This window comes from Aythya fuligula, chromosome 3 (genome assembly GCF_009819795.1).
Source record: "Aythya fuligula isolate bAytFul2 chromosome 3, bAytFul2.pri, whole genome shotgun sequence".
Classification (NCBI taxonomy): Eukaryota; Metazoa; Chordata; class Aves; order Anseriformes; family Anatidae; genus Aythya; species Aythya fuligula.
In genome coordinates, this window is record NC_045561.1 from 1961953 (window position 1) to 1986087 (window position 24135).

Below are 24135 nucleotides of genomic sequence, written 5' to 3' on the forward strand. Positions count from 1 at the left end.
TTGACTTTGTTTGCTGCTTACAAGGGGATCAAGGTAACTAACTCTTTTACTCTTTTAATGTCAAAAGATCTAATAATGTACTTTGCTAGGGCTTAGTGAGTTTGTTTGCTTGAGAAGTGGGTTGGTCTGTTTACTTTCAGTTCTGTTGTGTCTTTTTTAGAGCTCAGATTTTCAAGCTACCTATTCCTGCAATAAGTATTCTAATTACTTAGCAATATGTTCTAGCTATGCATTTTGTCAAATGTTGTCTTTAGTAGCTTTCATAAAAATGCAATTGTAGAAAAATCAGTTCCTGCTAAGCAAAAGGTATTTCACTCTTCTGAAATGATTTTTGGGGAAAAATAAATAAATAAATAAATAAATAAATAAAAATTAGTAGCAGTTACAGCTTAAGGACAAGAACAATCAAAATTCCACAGCATTTATAATGTGTATCAAGTTCATTCATTTTTGAAATCTTAAACTGCAATAATACTTTCCAGATTCAAGCCTCAATTAAATAAATTGAGGCCAGGTGTTTTGTTTTGGTTTTACTTACAGAACCCTGTTGTTTAACCCTGTCTCTAGAATCTGCAATTGGAGTTTAAAGGCATGCAGTGTTGTTTTTCATATTAATAACAGTAGCCATCAAGTGATGTCTTGAAGCAAGCATTTAATCATAATACCTGTTTTTATTATTTTGCTATCCCCACTTCTATTCCAAACTTATAGCAAGACCCATCTTCTAAATAACAGTTGATCAAACGTGATGAAAAATCTAGGCCAAAATTATACGGGCTAAATTCTCTGATAATCCAGTACAATTTTTATGGGTCTGTTCTGTTGTTGACAGGGTTAGAATTTAGCCTCCTGGATTTATGTTACCACAAAAGGGTAACAATTGTGCTCAAATTAGCCTAATAGTCATCCAGACTGGAGGCAGTGCAGCAGGCATTTGGTTTTGTTAGGTCATGAACTTCTAGAGGCTGAGCACCCTCTACTCCTGTTAGGTTTGTGCCTCTTCTTTTTTCTCGGAAGCATCAAGTCAAATACACCCTTTGCTGCCTCCCATATAATCATTTCTCTGTTAACTGTAGCCTATTCCCTTACAGTTAGTATATTCCATAACAGTAGGTGTTATCTGATGTTGAAACAGACGTTGTTGTTTGCACAATTTATTTTTTTCAGTCTGTGTTGTCTTTTTAGTTACTTTCAGCAACTGTAATTATATAAAGATGCTTCGCTGGCCTTAGACTTTTTAAAATTCACACTGATAAATGACTTACACAGACTAAAATGTAATAGTTGTATCTTTAATGTGATTTTGAGAAGATTTTAATAATGTCAAATCAAGGTTTTGTGATGGGGTTTCTCAGAAGAAGCGAAGTTGGAGGAAGGTTAACTTCAGATATAGAAAGTCTTTTAGAGCATTTCTGAAAGCAAAAATTTACTACCTGTTGGTATTCCAGGACTTTCCTATGGATTTAAATCATTAGAATTTGAAAATAAAAATTGGTGTAAGATGGTCTGTTCTGCCACTCATCCACAAAATCTACATGAATGTTATTTCTGCTCCCATCTATCAAAATGCATATGATTTTTGTTAGTTTATTATGAAACTCTAAAATCTAGGCAATAAACATGTAGTTGCAATTGACCATTTCTTGTTCACTTGTAAAACATATACTATGGTTTTACAGGATTAGTTTTGCTTTCAAATATACTGATGGTCTTTTTTACATATGTCTGTTTCAGGCCGCCAGTTAGCAGAGCTGCTCCTCAACCTGAAAAACTGCAAAAGAACAATATCAACAAAAAAAAGAAACTGGTTGAGGTCAGACTTAATATTTATTAATTTGCTTTGGAAGTAATATGCGCTGGGTGAAATTCATCCCTATTTTGAGCACAGCTGAAGTTGTTTATAGGCAAAAGAAAAGGGAAAGAAACTTCTAAGTACTGTTCTCAGCACTGACAGCAAACACCAGAAGACGTGATAGCCAGCAACCTCTGGCAGAAAGAAAACTTGGATTCAGGGTATTGAAGCTTACCTGTAACAACAGATCTTTCCACACCCAAAATTTGTGTATTATATTGAAGGACATGTACAGCTAAGGTGTATGTTCATCCGCAGCAGAACTCACACTCACTAAATAACCCTAATGGAAATCCAGTCAGAAATGGCACTTTTGCACATACAAAATCATGTGCATTATTTTGAATTACAAAAATTGCATTATTTTGAATTATGAACTTTGCTTATTTATCTGCGGACATACCATCTTCCTCAAACTGTAGGCCCTCCCCTCCACTCCCCTCAGCTATGTGGAACGTCCATGAAATATGCTGATCAAGGAATATTCTCTGGACTGTGTGAACAATTTACAGTTGCTTGGTCACTGTCATTCACATTGTTCAAAGTAAGCTGTAATTGTGTCTGGGACAGATCCATTAAGATCCATTTGCTATAACAGCAAATCTAACAACAATCCATTGACCAGCAGTATTTTTCTGTAGGAAATTTCCTTGACAATGCTCATTGTAAGATGAAATGTCTGAGACACCTCTGATTAATATTTTAGTTACAGAGTTGCTTATAGCCTGCCTTTGCTTCTCATAAGGACCTTAATGTCAGAATTTGGTCTATTTTGAAGACTTCAATTAGAAGTAAAGATATTTGTAAATAGCAGATGTTCTATATAGATATGAAACTATGATGCAAAGGTTAATAAAATTGGACCCTTTTTAGAGTCGCATATACTTATCAGGGGTAGATATTACTGGATTTTTTTGTTGTTGTTGTTGCTTTTACAAGATACTTGTGTCTTGTGCAATGACTTCTGGACTTATGTGATTCAAACTCTCTAACCTTCTTTTTTATTCTTCTGTTTCATTCTTATTCTTTCTTTCTGTTTCATTTGACTAGGAGCTGGCTTTAGACCATGTTTTTGGATACAGAGGATTTGATTGTCGCAACAACCTTCATTACCTAAATGATGGTGCTGATATTATTTTCCACACAGCTGCAGCAGGCATAGTTCAAAATCTTTCTACTGGTAATTCAACTTGAAACAGTACTTTGAGACAAAAATTACTGTAAAAACGAAACATTTCTGTATGAAAGTCATAGTTTCTTAACGTTCCTGCAAGTTTTTCACATTCTGCATCTTGATAAATAATGCAAAGTAATTTCAATGGCTATTTCTCCATCTGACAAGTTCTGCTATTCAGGTCATCCTGTAGAGCTATCCTATTCCTTTCAGGAGGTATGAGATTCTGTTCGGAAACGTGAGGAAAACTGTCTTATTTCTGCAGTTAGGCCTTGCCAAGATCCACACTGAAGACATAGGAATTGTTTTCTCAGAGGGGAGTGCCTGAGATGTGAAATGTTGATCAACCTTAAAATTTTAGGAGCGATAAAATTCACTTTTTCATTCTGAGTTATTTTAGCAAAGGCATACTCCGGGGAAGAATACATTTTGATGCAATGCAATGTGAGTAAACTGTTCTTTGGAAGGAGTAGAAATATTCCCTGACTTTTTGGGTAATGGGAAAACAAACAAACAAAAAACACCACACAACTTAGCTAGTTCTGAGTTGTAGCACCAACAACTCCATGTTCTCCATATATCTTAAGAAACAAAGCCAGTAATTCTGGCTTTATTCTCTTCCCTCTTGGTGCAACAGTGAACCAAATGAGCACTCAGCGGCTCTGCTGCCGAGGAGAGGCAGAGACAGAAAAGCGGTCACATCTGCTAACCCTGGGGGACTCTTGCCCTAACGCAGCCTCTGACCCATAGAGCTGGGAAGCATGGTCTCGGCTTTTCTTTCTGGGCCATTCCCCTTGGGAGAACAGTGCAGAGCATAAACTTCCCAGGGTTTTCTTCTCCTCTTCACTTCCCATTGACTACTTCAATTAAGCAGGAAACCTGGTCTGTGTGTTTGCCAGTTTTGTTTTTTTCTTGCAGTTACAGGTGGCTACAGGATGATTCTTGGACTGAGTCCTGGTTTCCTGGACATAGCTAGTTTACTAAATACTGCTTTTATATGTATGTGTTAGTGATTACATTCATAGTGCATTTGGTAATGGTGCCTGGGAATGAAAGCAAAGCAGTTTTCAACATACTTACTGCTCTCCTTCCAAATATCCCTTAGAGAGCACAGTATGAGCGTAGCATCAAGCTGCTTAAATGTTCTTGGCTTCAGTTGTGGTTCTTTCTTTGATACCGTCATAAATAAAACCATGTTTGAATTTTATTAGGTAGTCAGAGTTTCTACCTGGAGCATACTGATGACATTCTCTGCCTAACTGTGAATCAGCACCCAAAGTATAAAAATATTGTGGCAACCAGTCAGATCGGTAGGTGACTCTCCATATAATAAAGTTTTACTCAAGAATTATCAGGGGCACTGATTTATTTTGGGCTTTTCTGTGTAGGAATTTTACCAGGACTTGCCACTGTTACTGTCCTCAATTTTTTTAATTTGATTTTAAAGAGATAATAAAGCCTCAGGATTTTCTTATGATTTGAGTCTACCTGCAATAGTTTCATCTCTGATTGTGAGTCACTAGATTTTAGAGTTAACTGTAATAAAATGCTATTTCAGAAAGCAAGTTTTTATAAACTGCACTAAATCAACTCATTAATTTGTAATCATAAGATTTCCAGAATTCCCTCTTTCCTTCTTGTATCCAAGGCACTGTTTAGCAGTAAAATGCTTAGCTGTGAAAATACAATAACAAACATTTCCTGTGGAGAACTACAAAAGCTATACAGAAAAGGAAAGAATTAGAGTGAAACGTCTGCAGAATTTATGGCACAAATAAGGGCTGATCCTAAAACCATAAGTATTGAAGAATTTATTATTTAAATAAGGAGTCCTGTTAAATTCATTAGTCCTTTTCCAGGTGTAAACACTATGCAGAAATATGCAGGATCATTTGTCCCAAATAGGGTAATTAATTTAATGAAAAATAATGGAGTCATTTTACTCTGGAAGGATGCTCAAGTCCATAACTTCTGTAGTAAGTAATTTAACAATGAGACAGAAAAATGGTAGTAGATGAACACCGTGACAAACCATCTTTGCCACCTGTACTGAGTGCTGTCACTTTCAATTTGATTGTCGCGTAAACACAAAAATCAAGACAGTCAGAGCTGTGGTTCAAAATACTGATTTCTGTGATGTAGAACAGATGTCTGTTAAAGCCCCTTTTTCTGTCAGTAAGAGCCCATGAAATCAGTGTTTCTGATTTTCATTGATATCCTGTATAACTGTAGATTCATTTTAGATTTAGTTAGTAAATTTTAAAAACTGCATGCCTTTAACATTTCTTTTAAATGCCAATTTTAAAATGAAAAGTACTAAATATTGTTGCTATATTTGTGTATAAAAGACAATATACCCAAAAAAGTTCAACAATATTCCTGCTTATTTGTTTTGTTGATTTAATCCATATCCATTTTCAATTTTTTTAATTTTTTTCCTTCTTGTGCTGATGCTGGCACTTCAGCATTAGAAACATGACTTATTTCACCTATTGTTTTCCCTTGGTGCTTCCTCATTTGCCATTGCTCTCACAATGCAGGTGATATGACAGAATTTACAGGTAAGGCTGATTTGTTTGTGAATCTTGGTCAGCAGAGTTATGTAAAAGTCTCATGTTACCTCATTGTATCTGTGTGAATCGCGGATACAAGCGAAACATCTACAGACAATTTCTTTTGCATGATGTTCTTCATAAATGTTATGTTGTTCTTTTAGAGTTTGTCTTCATGAAATACAATAATTTCCCCCTGTGTTTTTTGCAAGTTCTTACGATTTTTTTGAGTAGTGTTAATCTTAATAATAATAAGTGTCTGTTTAGGTTAAATGTTCTCGCAAAAATGCGTATTTTGCATTGAAGCTTCTGACATGCTGAATTAATTCTCTTTTAATACATCTTTATACATTTAGGTACAACTCCCACAATTCATATATGGGATGCTATGAGTAAGCAAACAATTTCAATGCTACGTTGCTTCCATACCAAAGGGGTCAACTATGTCAACTTCAGTGCAACTGGCAAACTTCTGGTTTCAGTGGGAGTTGATCCAGAACATACTATCACAGTGTGGAGATGGCAAGAAGGTAACTCTTGAAAACACATTCCTTCAGCCTAGCAAATCTGAGTACAATTCTTTAGTTTTCCTTTCAAGCCCTTGGCATTGGTGTTCTTACTCCAAGTGTCATGGCTCCATAAAAGTTAAAAACTCACTGAAATGAGATAACAATGTGCTAGAAAATACTAACAAGAAAATGAATTTTAAATTTCTGTTATGAATAGAAGTAAATTAAGGAAAGAACATTTAATATAAAATTCTATAAAATTAAGGAAACTATTTTTTTTTTCCTCTGAAACTGCTTGGACTTGAAATTGTATGCAGTAGTTAGGCCTTTGGAAAGTCATTTCCAGAAAAGAATTATCACCTTTGGAAATTCAGGAGGGCAGAAGGGGAGGGTCTCAGCTCATCAGATGTTTCCCTGCTTTACTTCAAAAATTCCACAGATTTTTAGTTATCCCTGCACATACCTGTGCTTACTGCCTGTCTCCTCCACTTCAGGAGCAGGCATTACATTTTCCTAATTGCTGTGAGTAGTTATATCAAAAAGATGCGCTTAAAGAATGTCCAATGTCCCTGAACAGAGCAGGTTTCTCAGGAAATGCAGTAGTCCTACTGTGCTTTAAAGGCTTTTTAAGAGTAGTGGTAGCAATGCTGATCTTTTTGGCCTGCTTTTTCTGGAGCAGAAAAACTGGATTTAATTCGTGCATGTGGACTTTGAGCCCAGATCTCTGAAAGTGCTCTAGTAGTGGCTGTTGGCCTGATGTTGCCAGCATGCAGGTGCCTAGGTGTTTTCAAAGAGTCAGAAACACGAATTCTTGAGTGTCAGCTTCCCTTTGTGTTTCACTAGATGGCAACTTACTGATGATACTTAGAATTTCTGTGTTGTTATTTCAGTGACAAAGGAGACGAGTCATGCTATTATGGTCCTAAAACTGCCAAATGTAATGGAATAAGCAGGGATCAAGCACATTGCATGAATTAAGATGTTTCATACACAATAATGTTGGGATTTGCTTAGCTTGCAGCATCTGAAACAGTTTTCTAATCCAATACCAGGTCAATTTATTTTATAAAACCGTATCAGAGCTTAGTTTTGCAGATAAAATTAACTATTTTTATCCTTTCCTAATTATACAGGGGCTAAAGTTGCTAGCAGGGGAGGACACCTGGAGAGGATATTTGTTGTAGAGTTCCGCCCAGATTCAGACACTCAGTTTGTGTCTGTTGGAGTAAAACACATGAAGTTCTGGACATTAGCTGGCAGTGCTTTGCTTTACAAGAAAGGAGTCATTGGTTCCATGGAAGATGCCAAAATGCAAACCATGCTTTCTGTTGCCTTCGGAGCAGTAAGTTCAAATTACTTGCTACAAAATTTTATAATACCTTTTTCTTAAAACTACAAGTGTCAATTTCCTTTTGTTGAAATCCCGTGCAAAACCATGGGAGTTCTTGCTTAGTACTTAAACTTTTAATGTGATACTTGTACGCCTTTAGATATCCATGTAAGTTTTCTAAACCAGGTTGGGTTTCTCTGTCAGAGAACGTTTTTTATTAATGACGGTGCATTATATTGTAATTTTGTGTATAGGCTCTGCAACCTTTTTTTTTGTTTGGTATGACATATGCTAGTGACCCCAACTGTTCAGTAAGGAACCGCAATTCTATGGTTTAGATTTCATAGTTACGGAAAACAATGCATATTAACAGTGAAAAAGCAGTGTTACTTTGTTACCATGGTCTGAAATAGCTTCTGCTTCATCCAGAAATTCCATACAAATTACCTTCACAAAAATTAAGCATAAATTACAGAAATCACCAATTCAAAAAAAATCCTTTTTCCTAACCATCCATCCGCTGGACTATGGTACTAATGTGTGAAATGTAAGTGTATACATTTAGGCTTCCATGATTAGGCATTCTGTGGTTCCAAATCCTAATGCTGGTGCCCAAACAAGTGACTTTGTCATCAAAAAATCCTTAATATTGTGATCCATATTAATCATCTCAAAGAAACACCATTAGAGTGCAGTCATTAAATTCATTCTTTTCAGTGCATGTGGTTTTAATTCCTACATTGATTACAGTTGAATTTTCTCAGGAAGTCCAGTAGCTAAAATAATTTTAATTCAAGCTGATCAAAAATGCTGAGATATTTATTATATCAAAGATCATTGCTATTTGTTGCAGAATAACCTTACATTTACTGGTGCCATAAATGGAGATGTCTACGTCTGGAAGGATCATTTTCTGATTAGACTTGTGGCAAAAGCTCACACAGGGCCAGTGTTTACAATGTACACAACTCTTCGGGATGGACTCATTGTTACAGGAGGCAAGGAGAGACCGTAAGACATACAGTCTTCCTAAAGTGCACAACTCTTTTCTTTTATATTATTTTAATATAATTAATGCACTAGACATAACGAATGGTTCCCAGGGATAAATCATGTCTGCCCTGTAGGAATTTCAATCTAAATGACACACAGCATGCCCAGAGTCTTAGTAAGTAAAAGACTATTAGGTAAGAGGGTCACAGTAATGCATACATCCACAAAGGATGTACTGAACTTCAAATTAGAAGTGATACAAACACCTGTGTGATCTCACTGTGGCCTGACCTTCTGCCAGACTGGCAATTTTTTTGTTATTTTTTTTTTAATTCTATCAACCTACAGACTACCTCTCCCAGTAGAGACTTTGTGAGTAGCAAGTTCTTCTATTTACTGAAAGTAATATCATCTTTGCAGACCTTGTCTCCGCAACAGAGACTTGAGATTAAGTGACAAGAGAGCAATTTGCTTTTTATGTATTAGGTGTGCTACTGTTTAAAACGTGAAGTGTGAGTGTTATCTACCATATTTGTATTATTTACTTTACATTACAAGGTAGCAAGGTGTCCTTACGTTGAATCACCTTCTACTGTATTTATGTTATATTATTTAAGTAATCAGAAGAATATTGACAGGTTTACAGATGAGATTTTTTGTAGCCCATGCAGAAGACATCTGTGTAACACAATATACTCCTTTTCAGCACTAAAGAAGGGGGAGCTGTAAAGCTATGGGATCAAGAAATGAAACGGTGCCGAGCATTTCAGCTTGAGACAGGACAGCTCATAGAGTGTGTGCGCTCCGTCTGCAGAGGAAAAGTAAGTGAGCCAACGTGGCAGATTCCACAATTTGTCATGCATCACTAGGTATTGTTGTTGGTGAAGATCAGATGGGGAACATTTAGGAGGAGAATCTTCTAAACTGTATGAATATATGCTTTTTCCAAGTTTTTGCTGAGAAAACTCTTGCAGTTTAGATAGTGACAGTATAGCTAGAGTAGATGATCTCTCTGACAGTCTAACTGAATCGAACACTTTGTTTAGATTTTTGTTACTGCCCCAAAATGATATTAAGTCACCCCAGAGGTATAAAAATAATACCTTACCAACCGGTATGGAAACACTTTGATCTGAATAAAAATCCTTCATGGCGCAATATAAGTCCACTGCCATTACTCAACTGAAACACCTGAACATGACATCAGGTCTTGAGATGTGTTTTACTCTCCTGTTTTTAAGATGCTGCATGGACAAGCAGGATGAGTTATCACAGACATATCTATAATATGTTGGTATTTTACTGCCAATGATACTGTATCTGCTATATTGACAAACCATCTCTCTTTCTCTTTTCCCTATGGACAGGGGAAAATTTTAGTGGGAACAAAAGATGGAGAAATCCTCGAAGTAGGGGAAAAAAATGCTGCTTCAAACTTGTTAATTGACTGTCACATGGAAGGGGAAATTTGGGGCTTAGCAACTCACCCCTCAAAAGACATATTTATCTCTGCAAGTAATGATGGAACAGCAAGAATCTGGGACCTGTGTGACAAAGTGAGTATCGCTAATTGAAAAGTACGTGATTAAAAGTGAGAATTTTATATACCCACACATTTTTCCAACTGTACAACATGCACACCTCCAGCCACATGCACCTTTGAGCAGCCACATAAAAAGTCCTGTGTGTTTTTTCTATTTTAGTACTGTTCTTTTCCTTCTTTGTGGCCATGTGAAAAGGTAAGTTCTTGGTGAAGTAGCATGCTGCACTTTCCAAAAGCAAGCTATTTGCAGAGAAATGCAGTTACATAAAAGCATTTACGCTGATGGAGTGCCTTTTATTGCTTAACAAACATTATTAAAAAATGAGATTTTAATGTAAAAGTACAAACTGGCATGCATTAAGGGAACGTTTTAATTCTGTGCTGACACTGGGTAAGTCAGATTATTGGCTACTACACAGACCCTGACAATAAGCCTGCCTCACTGGCAAGCATGACTTCCTCGTTTCTAGAGACTTTTTTTAGAATTGATCATGTTGCATATATGTACATCAGGATTTTCTTTTCCAATGTCAAATTGCATGTATCAGCAATGAATTTTAAAAATGACAAATGGGTTTCTTGTTATGCTAGGCTACATAAACCTTTTCAAAAGCTAGTTACCTAAGCTAGTAGGGATAATTCTTAATGTGAAAAATGAATATACGGTTAGTACAATCAGGTAAGTGAAACTGCAAGAACATTTTATTGTTTACATGTAGCAAATAAAATTACACTCCCCCCCATCCTGCTCACCGGTATAGACACTAACAAAACAGACTTAAATAGAATAGGAAACTGATTTTTCACCATTTTTTGCTAAACAGTATTCTTTCTGGTGTCAAAACTGAAGTCATCCTGCAACAAGATAGATCTATATTTTGAATTCTGTTTAGCAACATATGCCTCGTGGGATGTTATTTTTATGTGCAACTTCAGATTTATATTTAGAGGAAATGAAACAGAATTTGTTTTTAATAAGTGGTTTTTATACGTTTTGCTTGGAAACTTTCTGTTTACTTGATAGCATTCTACAGTACAGGTATGATACTGTTGCTTCCGTTAATACAGAAACTGCTGAACAAAGTCAATCTAGGCCATCCAGCAAGATGTGCTGCATATAGTCCTGATGGTGAGATGGTTGCAATCGGCATGAAGAATGGAGAATTTGTTATTTTACTTGTTAACAGCCTTAAAGTTTGGGGCAAAAAGCGAGACAGGAAGTCTGCAATTCAGGATATTAGGTATGTCAAAAACTTCAACTGAAGTTCTCTAAATACACAGCCCTTGCTTAGGAAATAGTCCACCCAGTTCAGAGGTGTTTTCCATTTTTCTTGCAATTCCGTATTTGTTGAAACTTGCATGAAATCATGAAATGCATTTACCGGCTGACTGACAGATACCTTAAGCTTATATATACATACACATTATATAGCACATTCTTTTTTTAAACTGATATAATTCAGTTATATCCACTTGAGTAATTTGTATACTGTGGAGCTATAATTCTGGGAGTTAATATAACACATTATAAAATTGCAAATCTCATTTTCTCACAGAGGATTGGTGTTACTCTGCATATTGTGCTGCGCACTTTCTTCAAGTGCTACATTAACACCAGTTCTCTATGTATGACATCCTCAGTCTTTCTCATTAAGCATCCAAGCATCAGTGTTTGGTTTGGATTTAACCTCACTATTGATAAAAGGTATTTTGTTTCACAGTAAAGTAAGTTTGTCCCTTTGTGTTATCATAGGAGGCAGAAGAAATGGTAAATTATATCTTCATTCCATATTTTATTGTCTAGGATCAGCCCGGATAACAGGTTTTTGGCTGTGGGTTCACAAGAACATACTGTAGATTTTTATGATCTCACTCAAGGTACAACCCTAAACCGAATAGGCTACTGCAAAGACATTGCAAGTTTTGTCATCCAGATGGATTTTTCTGCAGACAGCAAGTACATACAGGTATATCTCACATAGGACCATGCTTATTTCTATTTATTGTGACTTATTTGCTGTCAAACATAATAACAAGGTGGAGGTAAAAAAGAGTAGGGGAGACTTTCTGATGCGAATCAGATAACTTAGATTGCCCTTACGATGTTCACAGAGCTATTTTTAAAGTTGTCTTTTTCTTTCTAAATAGTTGGGTCTTCCCCTGGGTTCTGCATACCCTGCAGTAGCAATATAGCTCAGTTCCCTTAAAAGATTAGCAGTGTGCTGAGGGTAAGGTATTCTCTTATCCCCAGTGTCATATGCATTGCCTTAAAATAAAATTGTGGACTATAAGCTCAATATAGAAACCTTTCTCTAGGGTGGGATGCATATCATAGCTGAATTCACATGTGAGTTTTCCTTTTGAATTTCGTAAAATTGGGTCGAGATAAGCAAGAGAGTAAAAGGAAATTCATCAGCTATGTAGAATGCATACAAACACCTCATTCAATTATTGTCCTGTAGCATTGTTGTTACTTTATATTACATACAATTATAGCTCATGAGGAAAAAAAACACAATGGTTATCTGTGATGTTTATTTGCTGATACTACTTGCTAAGACTATTATTGCTGGAAAATTTTTTAAAAGATAAATTGATGCACTTCTGGCAAAATCTCTAGCTTTTTCCTTTCCTGCTTTCAGGTATCAACTGGTGCCTATAAGCGTCAAGTTCATGAGGTACCACTAGGAAAGCAAATAACGGATCCTGCCATGATAGAGAAGATTACATGGGCCACATGGACAAGGTGAGAAATTGAGGAACAAAGTTCTACCTGACTGGAGATCAGCGCAGTACTGCATACAATACAGTGCATAAGATCAGACTGTGTAAACCAAATACATGAAATGTCCCTGGGGTTTGACAAATGTGAAAGAAAAATATCATACACTCCCCTTCCCTAAAGTTCTTACATGCCTTTTTCAGTGGTTGAAGCTGGTTGGTGTCATGCTGTCTCTGTATAACGTTATTCATACTGTCATATATCACTGTCTTATATCCACTTTGGCTTGTTGCCATTTGTCCCAGCCTTCCAGTGGTGAAGTGCTTTGCCCCCTCACATTGCTCTGTGCTGTTACAGGCTCATTTTATTGGCATGCTGGCACAAGCAGCATGGGAGGCATGGAAACATGAGCTGATTGTATAGAAAGGAGTTGTGGGTACCATTAAAATGTATTTATTGACATGGACTTACATAGGACCCCCTTGCACGTGATTACAAAACCATGGTCGTGCACTTGTAGAATGTGGAACAGGCCAGAAGCAGATCTGACAATAAACAGTGGGATGATAGTACAGGCAGATGTTTAGGAGAAGATAAGTGAGGATCCTCCCACTCTTACTGCTCTGTAATTAGGCATAAAAATTCTGCCCCAAATTACTCATTTCTAAGGGCTCTTCACAGCTTTTGGGAATGAGACAGGTGTACCTGACAGTTAACACGTGGGTAAATAATTATAAAGAAACCTCAGGTAAGCGGGGGGGGGGGGGGAGGGGGGGAAAGCTATTTTGAGAAATACTCAGATCCAAACAAGTATTCACTCATTCAAAAACTCACTCAGGCTAAGGGAAGAGAGTATTATTGTTTAAAAAAAAAAAAAAATCACCAAGGGGAGGGTACAGTACATGCCCATGTGGAAGGGAAAAGCCCATAGTTGCTCAAGCTGCTTGTATAAAACAATGGGAATGGTTTCACAGAAGAAAACCTCAGAGTTTGTGTTTAGAGACGGTTTAGGTGCCATGCAGCAATAATATATTCTTGTGATGCTCTCCATTATGAGAACGCAGGCAATGGCTTAGAGGGAAGAGATTTTAAAAGAAGGCGGTTAACAGGCTGTTGCCTCACCATGCCTTACCATGCTCTGGACAAGACAGGTCTTATGGTCTAATGCTGTTTTTTTAACTTCCTTTCTGAACAGCATTCTTGGAGACGAAGTCATTGGAATTTGGCCGCGAAATGCAGATAAAGCAGATGTCAATTGTGCATGTGTGACCCATGCTGGCCTAAATATAGTCACAGGCGATGATTTTGGTCTGGTGAAACTGTTTGATTTCCCATGCACAGAAAAATTTGTAAGTAGATATTTTATTTTAATCTAAGCAGCTTGCTTTTCCCTGTGTCCAAATTCCTTAATGTATGTTTTTAAGGAGTCCAAAGTGCACGGCCCAACAGGTCAGCTCTAGGCTGCTCCCAGCCAGCGCTGGTTGCAGGAGCGTGGGAGCCATGTGGCAGACTTGCTGTCCCTAGGAGAGCTGCTCGCAGGTGGCGGGGTAGCCACCTTCCAGCTGCTGGGAAGGCCACAGCTCCCAGAGCTGGGTGCCCAGTTTGGATTACCAGGAGCTCTGACAGGAGTGCTGCAGAGGGTGTGGTTATGCATGCACTCACAAGTCAGCTGTCACTTTTTAATGGTGGGCTAGCATACCGAAGTCCTGAACTTCTCTTCCTTTTCCAACAGGCCAAACACAAGCGGTATTTTGGGCATTCTGCGCATGTTACCAACATCCGCTTTTCTCATGATGACAAGTATGTGATAAGTACAGGAGGAGATGACTGCAGGTAGCTGCTTATTTATTTTTATGGTGATGGGATTGATGAAAAAATTTGTTGTGTAACTTCCCGTGCCAAACGCACAGCAATGCAAGTACCACGTTTCTTGGCTCACTCTGTATTCATTGGTACCTGCTGAAGCGTGAACTTTGCTTTTCTTACTCTTGCACTGCTGTATTTTATGCTTACTTGTACGTGATTTGCTCCTGCTACCTTGGCCACACTCATAAGGCCATCGGGTAATCATGCAGTCAGGTATCTGTGCCTTCAGTTTATGTCACCAGAGCACCCAGCATCTGCTTCTAAGTCCCTTGTCTTGCCTTCCTCCTGGAGAGGCCAGACCAGGCCGATCTTGCCTATTGCTGCACGGCCTGCAAGGAACACGGAGCCTTTGAGTGACAAGAGGTAGGTGAAGGAGCTCTGGCTGCTGGCACAGGACCCACTTGTGTGGCTGAAGAACATTTAGATGAGATAGAGACAGCTGGTGAGGGTGTCAGTCACACAAAAATAACTGAGTATCTCCCACCCAGAAAGGGGGTAGGACAGAAATTCCAGCTGAACAGAAGGATAGACGGATTTAGAAAAACATTTGAAGTAACCGGAGGCTCCTCAAAAGGTGCCTGAAGGAAAAAAAAAAAAAAAAAAAAAAAGGAAAAAGGAAAAAAAAAAGAGTGGATGTGGGTGGGTGCATGGATTGTATGCCTCTGTGTGGGTGTGTGCATGCACATGGCCATGTCTCTGGGTGTTGGCTCTCTGGCTCTGGGTGTGTGTGGCCGCACGTGCATGATGGTTTGCATGTGCAGCTGCACACGCATCTGCATGCAGCTGACTGTGAGTGTATGTTTGCATGTGTACGTGACTGGCTGTGTTGGGGGGGAGTGGCTGTGCATTATTAGACTGTTTCAACATGTGCACAACAGAAGGCAGTGCCAGGGCTTACCTTTGCTTTACCTGGAGGCTTGCAGTTAGAGGTATTTATAGACACAGACGTATTTTGAGTAGTCTGTCTATGATATGCTAAAGGTTATCATTAATTTACTTATAAATAAATGTTACACTATCACTTAACTTCTTTGTAGTGTATTTGTATGGCGATGTCTTTGAAAGACAACTTTTCCTGCTGTTACTGCAACCACCAAGTGACAGCTCTGGACTGGACAGCCATGAATGCCTCTACCCTCAGCCGCTGGAATTTCCACATGCTGCTGTGTGGATTACACCTTTTTGGATTACTCGTGACTTTCCTGACCATGAATGCGATCTTGCGATGTGAAGACCAACATCCTTGAGCAGGAAGCTGAAGTTTGAAAGCGACATGTTTTGTAAGAGGGGTAAGCTAAAGTGAACAGTTAACACCCTAAGCTGCTTTTGCCTAATACTGTATTATTCAAATCACGTCTGAAAAGGGAGGACACAGAGGGCCCTTTAATTTGCATAATTTCAAAATTTAAACATTCACTCAAAAAAGTGTTTTTACTATACCTGCTTAAAACTCAAATTTAGTGCACTAAGTCACAAGCTTTTAATGAGCACGCTGGGTTCATGCTTCAGCTTTCAGGAATTGGAGGAGCAAAGTATAATTTTTGTTTCAATGTATTTATTTGGCAAAATTTTCTATCCATGAAGTGCCTTTGAACAATATTTCCAGTAGTCTGGGCTACAATCTTGCCTCCCACCAATGTCTGCTTTCAACATATGGTGCTATAACTTTCACACAGAGGAGGGCTAACACCAACACTTTTCCAGACATGTACTTACGTTATCCGCTAAATCCCTTTTTAGTGCTTTGGTTTTTAATACCTTCAGAAATGAATTCCAAAATGTTTCCAAGAGCAGGAACCTATGCATCATTATGAGGACAAAACTGGTGGTGTGACATCTCTTGGTAAGCTATACTCAATTGGTTCAGATGGTAGATGGGCTGCAGCCAGAATTTGAGGCTTAACTTAAAGTGGGGACAGGAGTGGGGGAAGTAGAAAGATTTTTTTTAACACAAATAATGAGGAAGTTGTTCCCTAAGTGTTCCTGCAATCTCCCTGTTGGCAGGAAAACATGCTTCATATTTAACTGCCATCCCAAGCAGTGACCATCTAGTGCATTAAAGTATTTTGAAAGCCATCAGGAATCCTTGTTTCCCATTATGCCCTCTGGAGAGAGAGCCAAATGAGAGAAACCAATGAGGGCTGTGACCCCTTCAGTGGGCAGCTATTCCCATGCTATTTAGACATAGAAAATAAATAACTCTGGTACCTGACGGTTTACCTATCCCGGAGAAAAGCAAAATCTTTGCTAAATTTGAACTCCTCTCCCCATCCTTGCTTCTCTTGCACCGTGTGCAGCCCCCTGCTCTGTGACTAGGCTGTGGGATCATGGGGCAGGAGGGCAGCAGGCAGCTGAAATGAAATATGAGATCTCTCCACTTGAAAGTGGAGACTATGAGCAGATGTTCACAAAAAGCAAGAAGAGCTCTTCAGCAGTTGTTACTGAACTTCTTAGAAAACCAAAAATGATAGGGACAGTGGAATTTGAGAAAGAAAAGAAAGTTCAAATTTTCAAATGAAATCTTAGAAAGGAACAGAAAACATGGGCAGTTTCAAAAGATTTCGGAGAGTTCTGATGTGGAATGCCTCTGTATTTTGGAATGACCTTCCTTTTAAACAGACTGGTTTTAATCAAAAGAAATAAAGGCCAAAATAGAACATTTTGACTTATATGTAGTATTTGAAAAGAGATACTGAATTGTGGTTTAGTCCCAGTTCAGATTAATAGAATGATTAATTGTGGAACCATCCTGCCAAACCACTTCTGATTCCCACTACGTAAGTGAGACAATAGCTGTTGGACACAGAATATCATAAAAATGACAAATGAAACAACTATCCAATTAAAGGAGTGGATCCATGTATATTTAACACACAAAAGTGCTTCAGCAACCTCCAAGAATCACCTTTTTTTAAAAGTGAATTTATTAATGCCTTATATTACTATACAGATCAGCTTGTCAGATACACAATAAGAGTCCCTATGCAGTTTTTTTTTTTAAATAAACCTTATTGATCAAATATTGTAATCATGTTAGGTGGTGATGTCAGTGAGCACCTTCTTTGCTTATGTTGTCATGTTTGCCTTTCACATTGATTGTATCCTGAATAAAACCAGTTGCACAGCAGAAGGAATTATTAAATGGCTATGTTAAAAATATCTTAGAGCAATAGCGTCTGTCAGGATAACACTTAAAAATTTGTATGTTTATATGGTTTGGCTTTATGTATAAAATGTTCAGAAGTGATGATGTATTATACTGTAAATTAAAATATTAGTGCATGAATTTATTTTTCAATGGTCAAGATGCCATTAATTTAAAATCTGTGTCTCAAATAAACTCGGATACAAGTTTTCAATGTCCAGCTTTCTAAATCAGGCTCGAAAACATCTGAAAAATTATTGGACTCGCTTAACAATTTCCTTCAAACTAGCACATGGCATACATTACTGTCTTCAACATAAAAGAAGCCAAGGATATTTACTTCTTTTAGCAGAATCTAAAATTTCATCTTTTTCAAGAACAATTTTCAACAACCAACCAACTCACAAGACTGACAGTCACCCAGGTCACTGAGCTGTCAGTGCAGCTGGCCATGGTAACAACAGTGGCCTTCAGTATTCAGCATCAAGGCCTCCTCACTGCAGGAAAGCATCTGCTCTACGAGAACTACGCGCCAAACTGAGCATCACCCACCAACACAGCTATTCAGGACATCAGATCTGTAACTAGAACTGAACAAACTGCTTCACGCTGCACAAAAGGTATCATGAAAAATCCATCTACTCACATTGCTATAAATCTGACAAACTACTTCTACCACCATGTACAATGGATATTTAATCACGATGAACTTAAAATAAACACAAATATATTAAACTTACCTCAAGAAAGCAAAATACCGATATTATTTTAAGTCTATAAGCTTTATTGATACTTGGGGTTTTGTTTTGTTTTTTTTTTTTCTTTTTTGTTTGTTTTTTTTTTTTTACATTTCACAATGCATTCCACAGACTTAGTTCAATACAGCTTAAACTGCAAGTGTATAAATTTTCATTTATAATTTCTTGCATAACAAGGTTTTAAGTTTCCAAACAACATTTGCAGCGTTAGATATTCAGTCCACAGATTATCAGAGTTTGAGAGACTGTAGAGTTACTTGCTCAAAATCAACTACTGCATGTTTGCGCAACAAAGTGTATGCTGTAATCTTTTAATATATGTGGAGGTTCCTTTGTTCATTACTTTTTTTTTTTTGTTTCTTTTAAACAGATGCTAGTGTTTACAGAGACATTTTAGTTTTTCAAGCTTGTGTGCTATGGAGCTAGTCCAGAAATCAGTCAATTCTCTGAAGTACGAAGCACTGTGGAGCAGCTGAAAGATCTAAGCTTTGTGAAACACATATATATATATATATATATTGGCAATTGATAAAACAATAAAATCACAATACAGCTATACTCATACCAAAAAGGCAAGATTTTTCAAAACTTGCTAAAATGGTATATTCTTCTAAAACATCTCATTTTAGAAAATCTGCATCAATCTACACAGACCATACACAGTGCACAAACTGGGAAGTGTTATCCTCCGCTCCACCTGCACTACCTCTTCTGGAACGCAGCAGCGCCTACCTCTGATGAAGCAAAATGTACAGCTTTCTCAAATCTTTTTGTATTAGCCAGTGCTGCACATGGGATAAAGAAAGATGATTAGTTTTAAATCCATACATAGCAGCTTACAATACTTAAGATGATGAAACACATGGCAGTCAAAACAGTTATTTTTCCTCAAACACTGCGTTGCTAAAAAATAAAGATCTGTGAAATTGCACTGCAATGTCAAGGGTTTTGCTTATTCCCTGACCCTCCCCATGTAAATCCAAATAAGAATTTTCCCCCTTAAAAGATGAACTTCCTATCAGTAAGTTGCTTCAGGCTTTTTATTCAGTTTTGCGCTTCAACCCAGGAATTTTTGCTTGGATCCTGCAAAAGGAACAAGAGAGGAAAAAGAACAGCATTTGAGTAAGGAAAAAAGAGTAGGTAGAAAAGCCTTCAAGACAGCAATCTGTGAAGGTAATTATCATGGCAAACCAACTACTACACTGAAAAATTGATAGAACTGCTGAAGGCCTCCTTTGCTCATGCCACAGCTGCAACCGCTGTGGGCCCACAGTTTCACTAATACATAGATTTCTGTTAAAAATAACATTGGATGGACTTAAATGCACCTCCAAGAAAAGAGCTGATTTCATAACCATTCCATTTTAAGCAAAGAACTTTCTCCTCCCACAACTAGTATATATAACGCATTTGTTATATACAGAAGTAGCATGCATGCCAAGAAACTAAACATTATTTATGTTTAAGTGAAAAACAAACAAAAAACTCACTTAGCCATTGCGTCTTTGACATTCTTGTTCACTAGTCCCAAATAATGGTCAATTTGGGCCTGAAATGTAAGGTGAGAGATGTTAGAGACCAAGGCTTACCAACAGTTCCTTTGCTGCCTGGCAGGCAGTTACACACACTAAGACACGCCCTGCAGGAATGACCACTGATGGAAGGATGCAGCTCAACAGTGCTTATTTCCCAGTTTGATGCTGCTCCAATGCAAGCACGCACAACCAAGGCCCATGGTGAGAAGTGAGCAGTCAGCTTCTCCTTCTCCTCTGGGCACCACAGAGAAGGAAAGCTGCTTCGCTGTCGAACAGCTTACGCCCTCCGAGAGCAACCTTCGGCTTGTCAGGAGTATCGAGGAGCCCAGGCTAAGCCATGCAAACTGTCCATCATCTTTCCTTTCACTGCACAGTATTTAGCTCGTTTCTATGGTCATACAGAGGTTGGAGAGGAGCCCAAGAAGCTCTCCCATCTTTTTAGAGTATTTCTTCCACTTTTCCTTCATCCCAGACTGACCTTCAGGATCAGAGTTGTTTTGGAAAGAGGAGAAGGAACTGCTAAGCCAGGGCTGGCTTCCCCCCCCCCCCCCCCCCCCCCCCGTGCTATCAACCTGCTGAATACAGTCCCTGCTCAAGCTCTACTATTATTTAATCATAGTCATTTTACTTTGGCTTCTTCTAACCGCCTCTTCCTTTACAATAGTCTGCTGATAGAAGTATTAGACTGTACCAAGCCTCTTCTGCTGCCTGTTTTAGCCAAATTACAAATTTTGTGGGGCTTCAGGACACAAATCCTGAATACCAGCTCCAAAGTGTGTTTTTTTTTTTTTTTTTTTTTTTTTTTTTTCAGAAATTGGTTTAAAAGTACTTATATCAAGATTCACACCCTGCCTACTGCTGCAGCAGGCCTGAATAAATCCGGATGAGAGGAAGAGAAGAGAGGAAGAGAAGGTTAATCATGTTTTTTTCCATAATTGTTTGCTGGGGAAGCCACCTTACACTTCCACCAAAAAGGAGGATGGGAAAGCATGCACGGCCTGGACTTCCAAGTGAACTTGGTTCTCTTGGCTCAGGCAGTGACTCCTGATTAAAGGCCGCCATTTTAAAGACTTTAAAGAGTTTAGAAGAATAAAATGAATTTTTATTTTCTCCTGGTTTTGCTTCAATAGAACTAACTTCATGGAGTATTTAATGAACCTTATTGAACACTCACCTGATGTCTCTCATAAATAACAGGAACACTGAAGAGCGAAATCAAAGCTGGAAAAGAACAGATCAAAGGTATAAATATTGACAGAAGGAATGGTGCTCAGTTAAACAAAGACTTGCTTTCACACCTTAACATTTCTTTCAAAAGGGTACAACAAAAAGAAAAAACTAGGCCACACACAAAAATTGTTGGCTGGTAATTTAAATAATCCCTGCTAAGGAGAAGCTGGGCTGCTCTCCAGGTCTTGTTAACGGTACAGTAACTCTGGTCACAGTTCACTTTTTCACTGTGGGTTAGGCACATTCTTCAGCAAGAGTGCTTAGGTCAGTGGCACCGCCCTCTGGACTACAAGAAACAAACTATCTTCAGTGGGAGGTGACCAGAGCTGATTTTGTACCTCCACCAAAGTTACAATATAGCAATGATATTAAAGAAAAGCTAACCCTGACAGGGAGATAGGGTGTCTGGAAAATGTGCAACTTCACAGAATTCAATACAATTCAAAATTGTCCATTCTGCAGGGTTATCAATGTCCTAGAGAAAGGACTCACAACTACATCATCCTGATACAATCTCAAGAACACAGGAATAGCCTGGGAGTATCGGGCAGACTTCATTGCTTTTCCAGGGTTATTTTGCAATGCTAGGTATTTAACACAATTTCAAACACTTACCCAGTATCAGTAATGTCAGACCATTAAACAAGGCACCAACATAAGTGAATACCCACATCAACACTGCAAACTGAAAAATAAAAGCACATGTCAGCCTGTGACTGGTCTTACAAGAACATATTAGTTATACCAGTAAGCAAGATAACTTCTCTAAATGCACATTTGAAGCTGGAACACCCCAAACTCCACCCGTGTGCATCTAATGTAATTATAGATGAGTGACGAGATGGCTGAAGGGTTTAGTAATGGGATATGTGGCCTCTTGTGTCTAGGTCATTGGGCTGAATTTGGCCCAAGTCAGCAGTGACCAAAGGCTGTCAGTACGTGGTAGTTGCACAAGGTCCCCTGCGTGTGCACAGCACTTCCAATACGGCATTTCAGAACGATGGGCAAACACTTCCTACCTCCCACCCTTCAAAGACAGGAACAGGACAGGCAGGGAGGTGAAAGGGCTGGCACATATCGCAGCCCTTGGGGACAGAGCCAGAAGGAAAGTGGGTCATTTGGTTGCATGGCAGCCCAGCAGCCAACACATGAGCCCATCAACCCTGGGGCTGCAAAGCCACCGGCGGCACTGCCCCACCACAGCCACGCTGCGGCTCCGCAGTGGTCTCCATGAACCACTGATTGCTAGGCAGGGGCTTCTGCCACACTGGGTGAAAAACCTGGCAGGGAATGTGGCAAGGCTGGCTTGGGTGACGTTTTTCCCTTAAACAACACAACGACTTAGAATACTACAATATTCAGGAAAGAAAGAAGTCATCAGTGCCACAAAATGGAAGATGGCCGCAGGTCAAAGACAACCTCCAAAGAGAAGCTGGGTTTACGCACACCCAGCCCTTCCCTTCCTGCTGCCGCTCATGGTGCCTGCCCCAGCACTGGCCACGCTGTTGCTCCCCCTGCCCTGCTGACTCTGCTCTTGCACAGGCCCCATCAGGGGGGCCTCAACCCTGCCTCAGCGGTTTCGCACGGCTCTGAGGGAGTTAAACCCCAGCAGCTTTCCGCCAGGTGCAGAGTGACCCAAGCACACCTCTGACCTATACCAGGGCAGGAGCGGGCTGCGGGCTGCCAGCTCTATTTCTGTGTAGGATTCCTCCCTGAGGAAAACCAGCCCATTTCTTCTAGTGTTGCACAGCCCATAAGGAACAGAGCAGAAGCCAGGATTTGGATGTCAGATCTAGTGGATTTAGCAGCACTTATTTCTTGCTAAGCAGACAAGACCCCAGCACTCTAATCAGCTAAGCATGTCTGGTTATTTTCTGGGCAAGACACTGTAAAACAGCGGAAGGTGGTGGAGAGGCTGCAGATACATCCAAATCCAAAGAATCCACAGATAGCAGCCGAAGGTGAAGCACCGCAATAAGCAGGAGATGCAAAGGCAAAAGGTGGGCACAAAGCACTGGAAAATAAAGAACGTAATGCTGAAGGATTGTGGGCAAAAGATGCAGACTGCAGCTGAGTTACTCAGAAGTTATGCAGCCAGACATCCATTTTTAGCTTATCATAAGACGCAAAATGTCCAAATCAAACAAAATCAACAGTAAGGGCAAAATCAAGTAAGGGCAGGGCAATAGACAGGTCTGTATAACCCCTGTAATGAAGGAAGTTTACTTCAAGAGCTTCGTTCAAAGCTGGTCCCATTCAAAATTCAGCAGGATTAATTGCAAATGATGCAGTTCTTTATCTGTCAGCTCTTTCCAGAGGTGACGCAAATAGCACTAGAGGCACAAAGTTAACCCTCAGACAAGGCTGCAATGTTACCATCAGCTGCATTTCCACTGAAGGAATTTGGCAGGTTTATCAAGAAAAATAAAGCAGATTTCTCTAACCTCCCTCATGATTCATTCAAACCTTGGCCCAGTTCTGCTCTCTGCAGTGCCAGGGTGAGAGCTGGCTGCCAGCCTCTTTGCACAAGAGCGACTTTACCAAAGCAAATCTCCACTTTCTGAGCAAGTCTGTCCCTGCAGCATGTCCCCTGCCTGAGAGACAGAAGGAAAGCCAACTGTTATACAGCAAAAAGCCCCCAAGTTTGTGAACGCCCAGAATGACTCTCACAAAGCGTGCATTCGGTATCGGAAATCAGCTGGCTTCAAGCATGCACAGTGAACCATTTTGACTGCTCTCCGAGCTCTCCCCTGCATGAGCACAGTTCCAGAAGCAAGGCACCACCCTGCCCAGGTAAACATTGATAACAGAGCTCAAGACTATGCCCATGTCAGAAAACACAGTTCACGTAAGCAGCGGGGTAACAGAATCAAAATCAATCCGAAAGTCCAACAACCATCAGAACAATGGAATATCATGTAGTGAG

The 24135-nt window shown here is 39.2% G+C and overlaps 2 protein-coding genes across 5 annotated transcripts in view; one reads left to right on the plus strand and one right to left on the minus strand.

The window, feature by feature from the left end:
• EML6 (EMAP like 6) overlaps positions 1-17361 on the plus strand; it is a 124453-nt gene extending 107092 nt beyond the window's left edge. The window contains exons 29-44 of one of the 2 annotated variants that reach the window (XM_032183833.1): positions 25-33; positions 1735-1813; positions 2903-3032; positions 4238-4336; positions 5567-5587; positions 5935-6108; positions 7221-7429; positions 8271-8428; positions 9117-9231; positions 9778-9966; positions 11022-11194; positions 11758-11920; positions 12596-12699; positions 13871-14024; positions 14408-14508; positions 15579-17361. In XM_032183833.1, the coding sequence (XP_032039724.1) occupies positions 25-33; positions 1735-1813; positions 2903-3032; positions 4238-4336; positions 5567-5587; positions 5935-6108; positions 7221-7429; positions 8271-8428; positions 9117-9231; positions 9778-9966; positions 11022-11194; positions 11758-11920; positions 12596-12699; positions 13871-14024; positions 14408-14508; positions 15579-15603 (1903 nt within the window). In that variant the 3' untranslated portion in view covers positions 15604-17361. The remainder of the gene's footprint in view (positions 1-24; positions 34-1734; positions 1814-2902; positions 3033-4237; positions 4337-5566; positions 5588-5934; positions 6109-7220; positions 7430-8270; positions 8429-9116; positions 9232-9777; positions 9967-11021; positions 11195-11757; positions 11921-12595; positions 12700-13870; positions 14025-14407; positions 14509-15578) is intronic. The other variant, XM_032183834.1, reaches the window with a different exon arrangement.
• Positions 17362-18514: 1153 nt separating this feature from the next.
• The window catches only part of RTN4 (reticulon 4), a 43442-nt gene continuing 37821 nt past the window's right edge, over positions 18515-24135 (minus strand). For 2 of the 3 annotated variants that reach the window (XM_032183837.1, XM_032183838.1), the window contains exons 4-7: positions 21825-21894; positions 21154-21200; positions 19935-19993; positions 18515-19527 (exon numbers count right to left, since the gene is read on the minus strand). In XM_032183837.1, coding sequence (XP_032039728.1) covers positions 19485-19527; positions 19935-19993; positions 21154-21200; positions 21825-21894 — 219 coding nt within the window. In that variant the 3' untranslated portion in view covers positions 18515-19484. The remainder of the gene's footprint in view (positions 19528-19934; positions 19994-21153; positions 21201-21824; positions 21895-24135) is intronic. The other variant, XM_032183836.1, reaches the window with a different exon arrangement.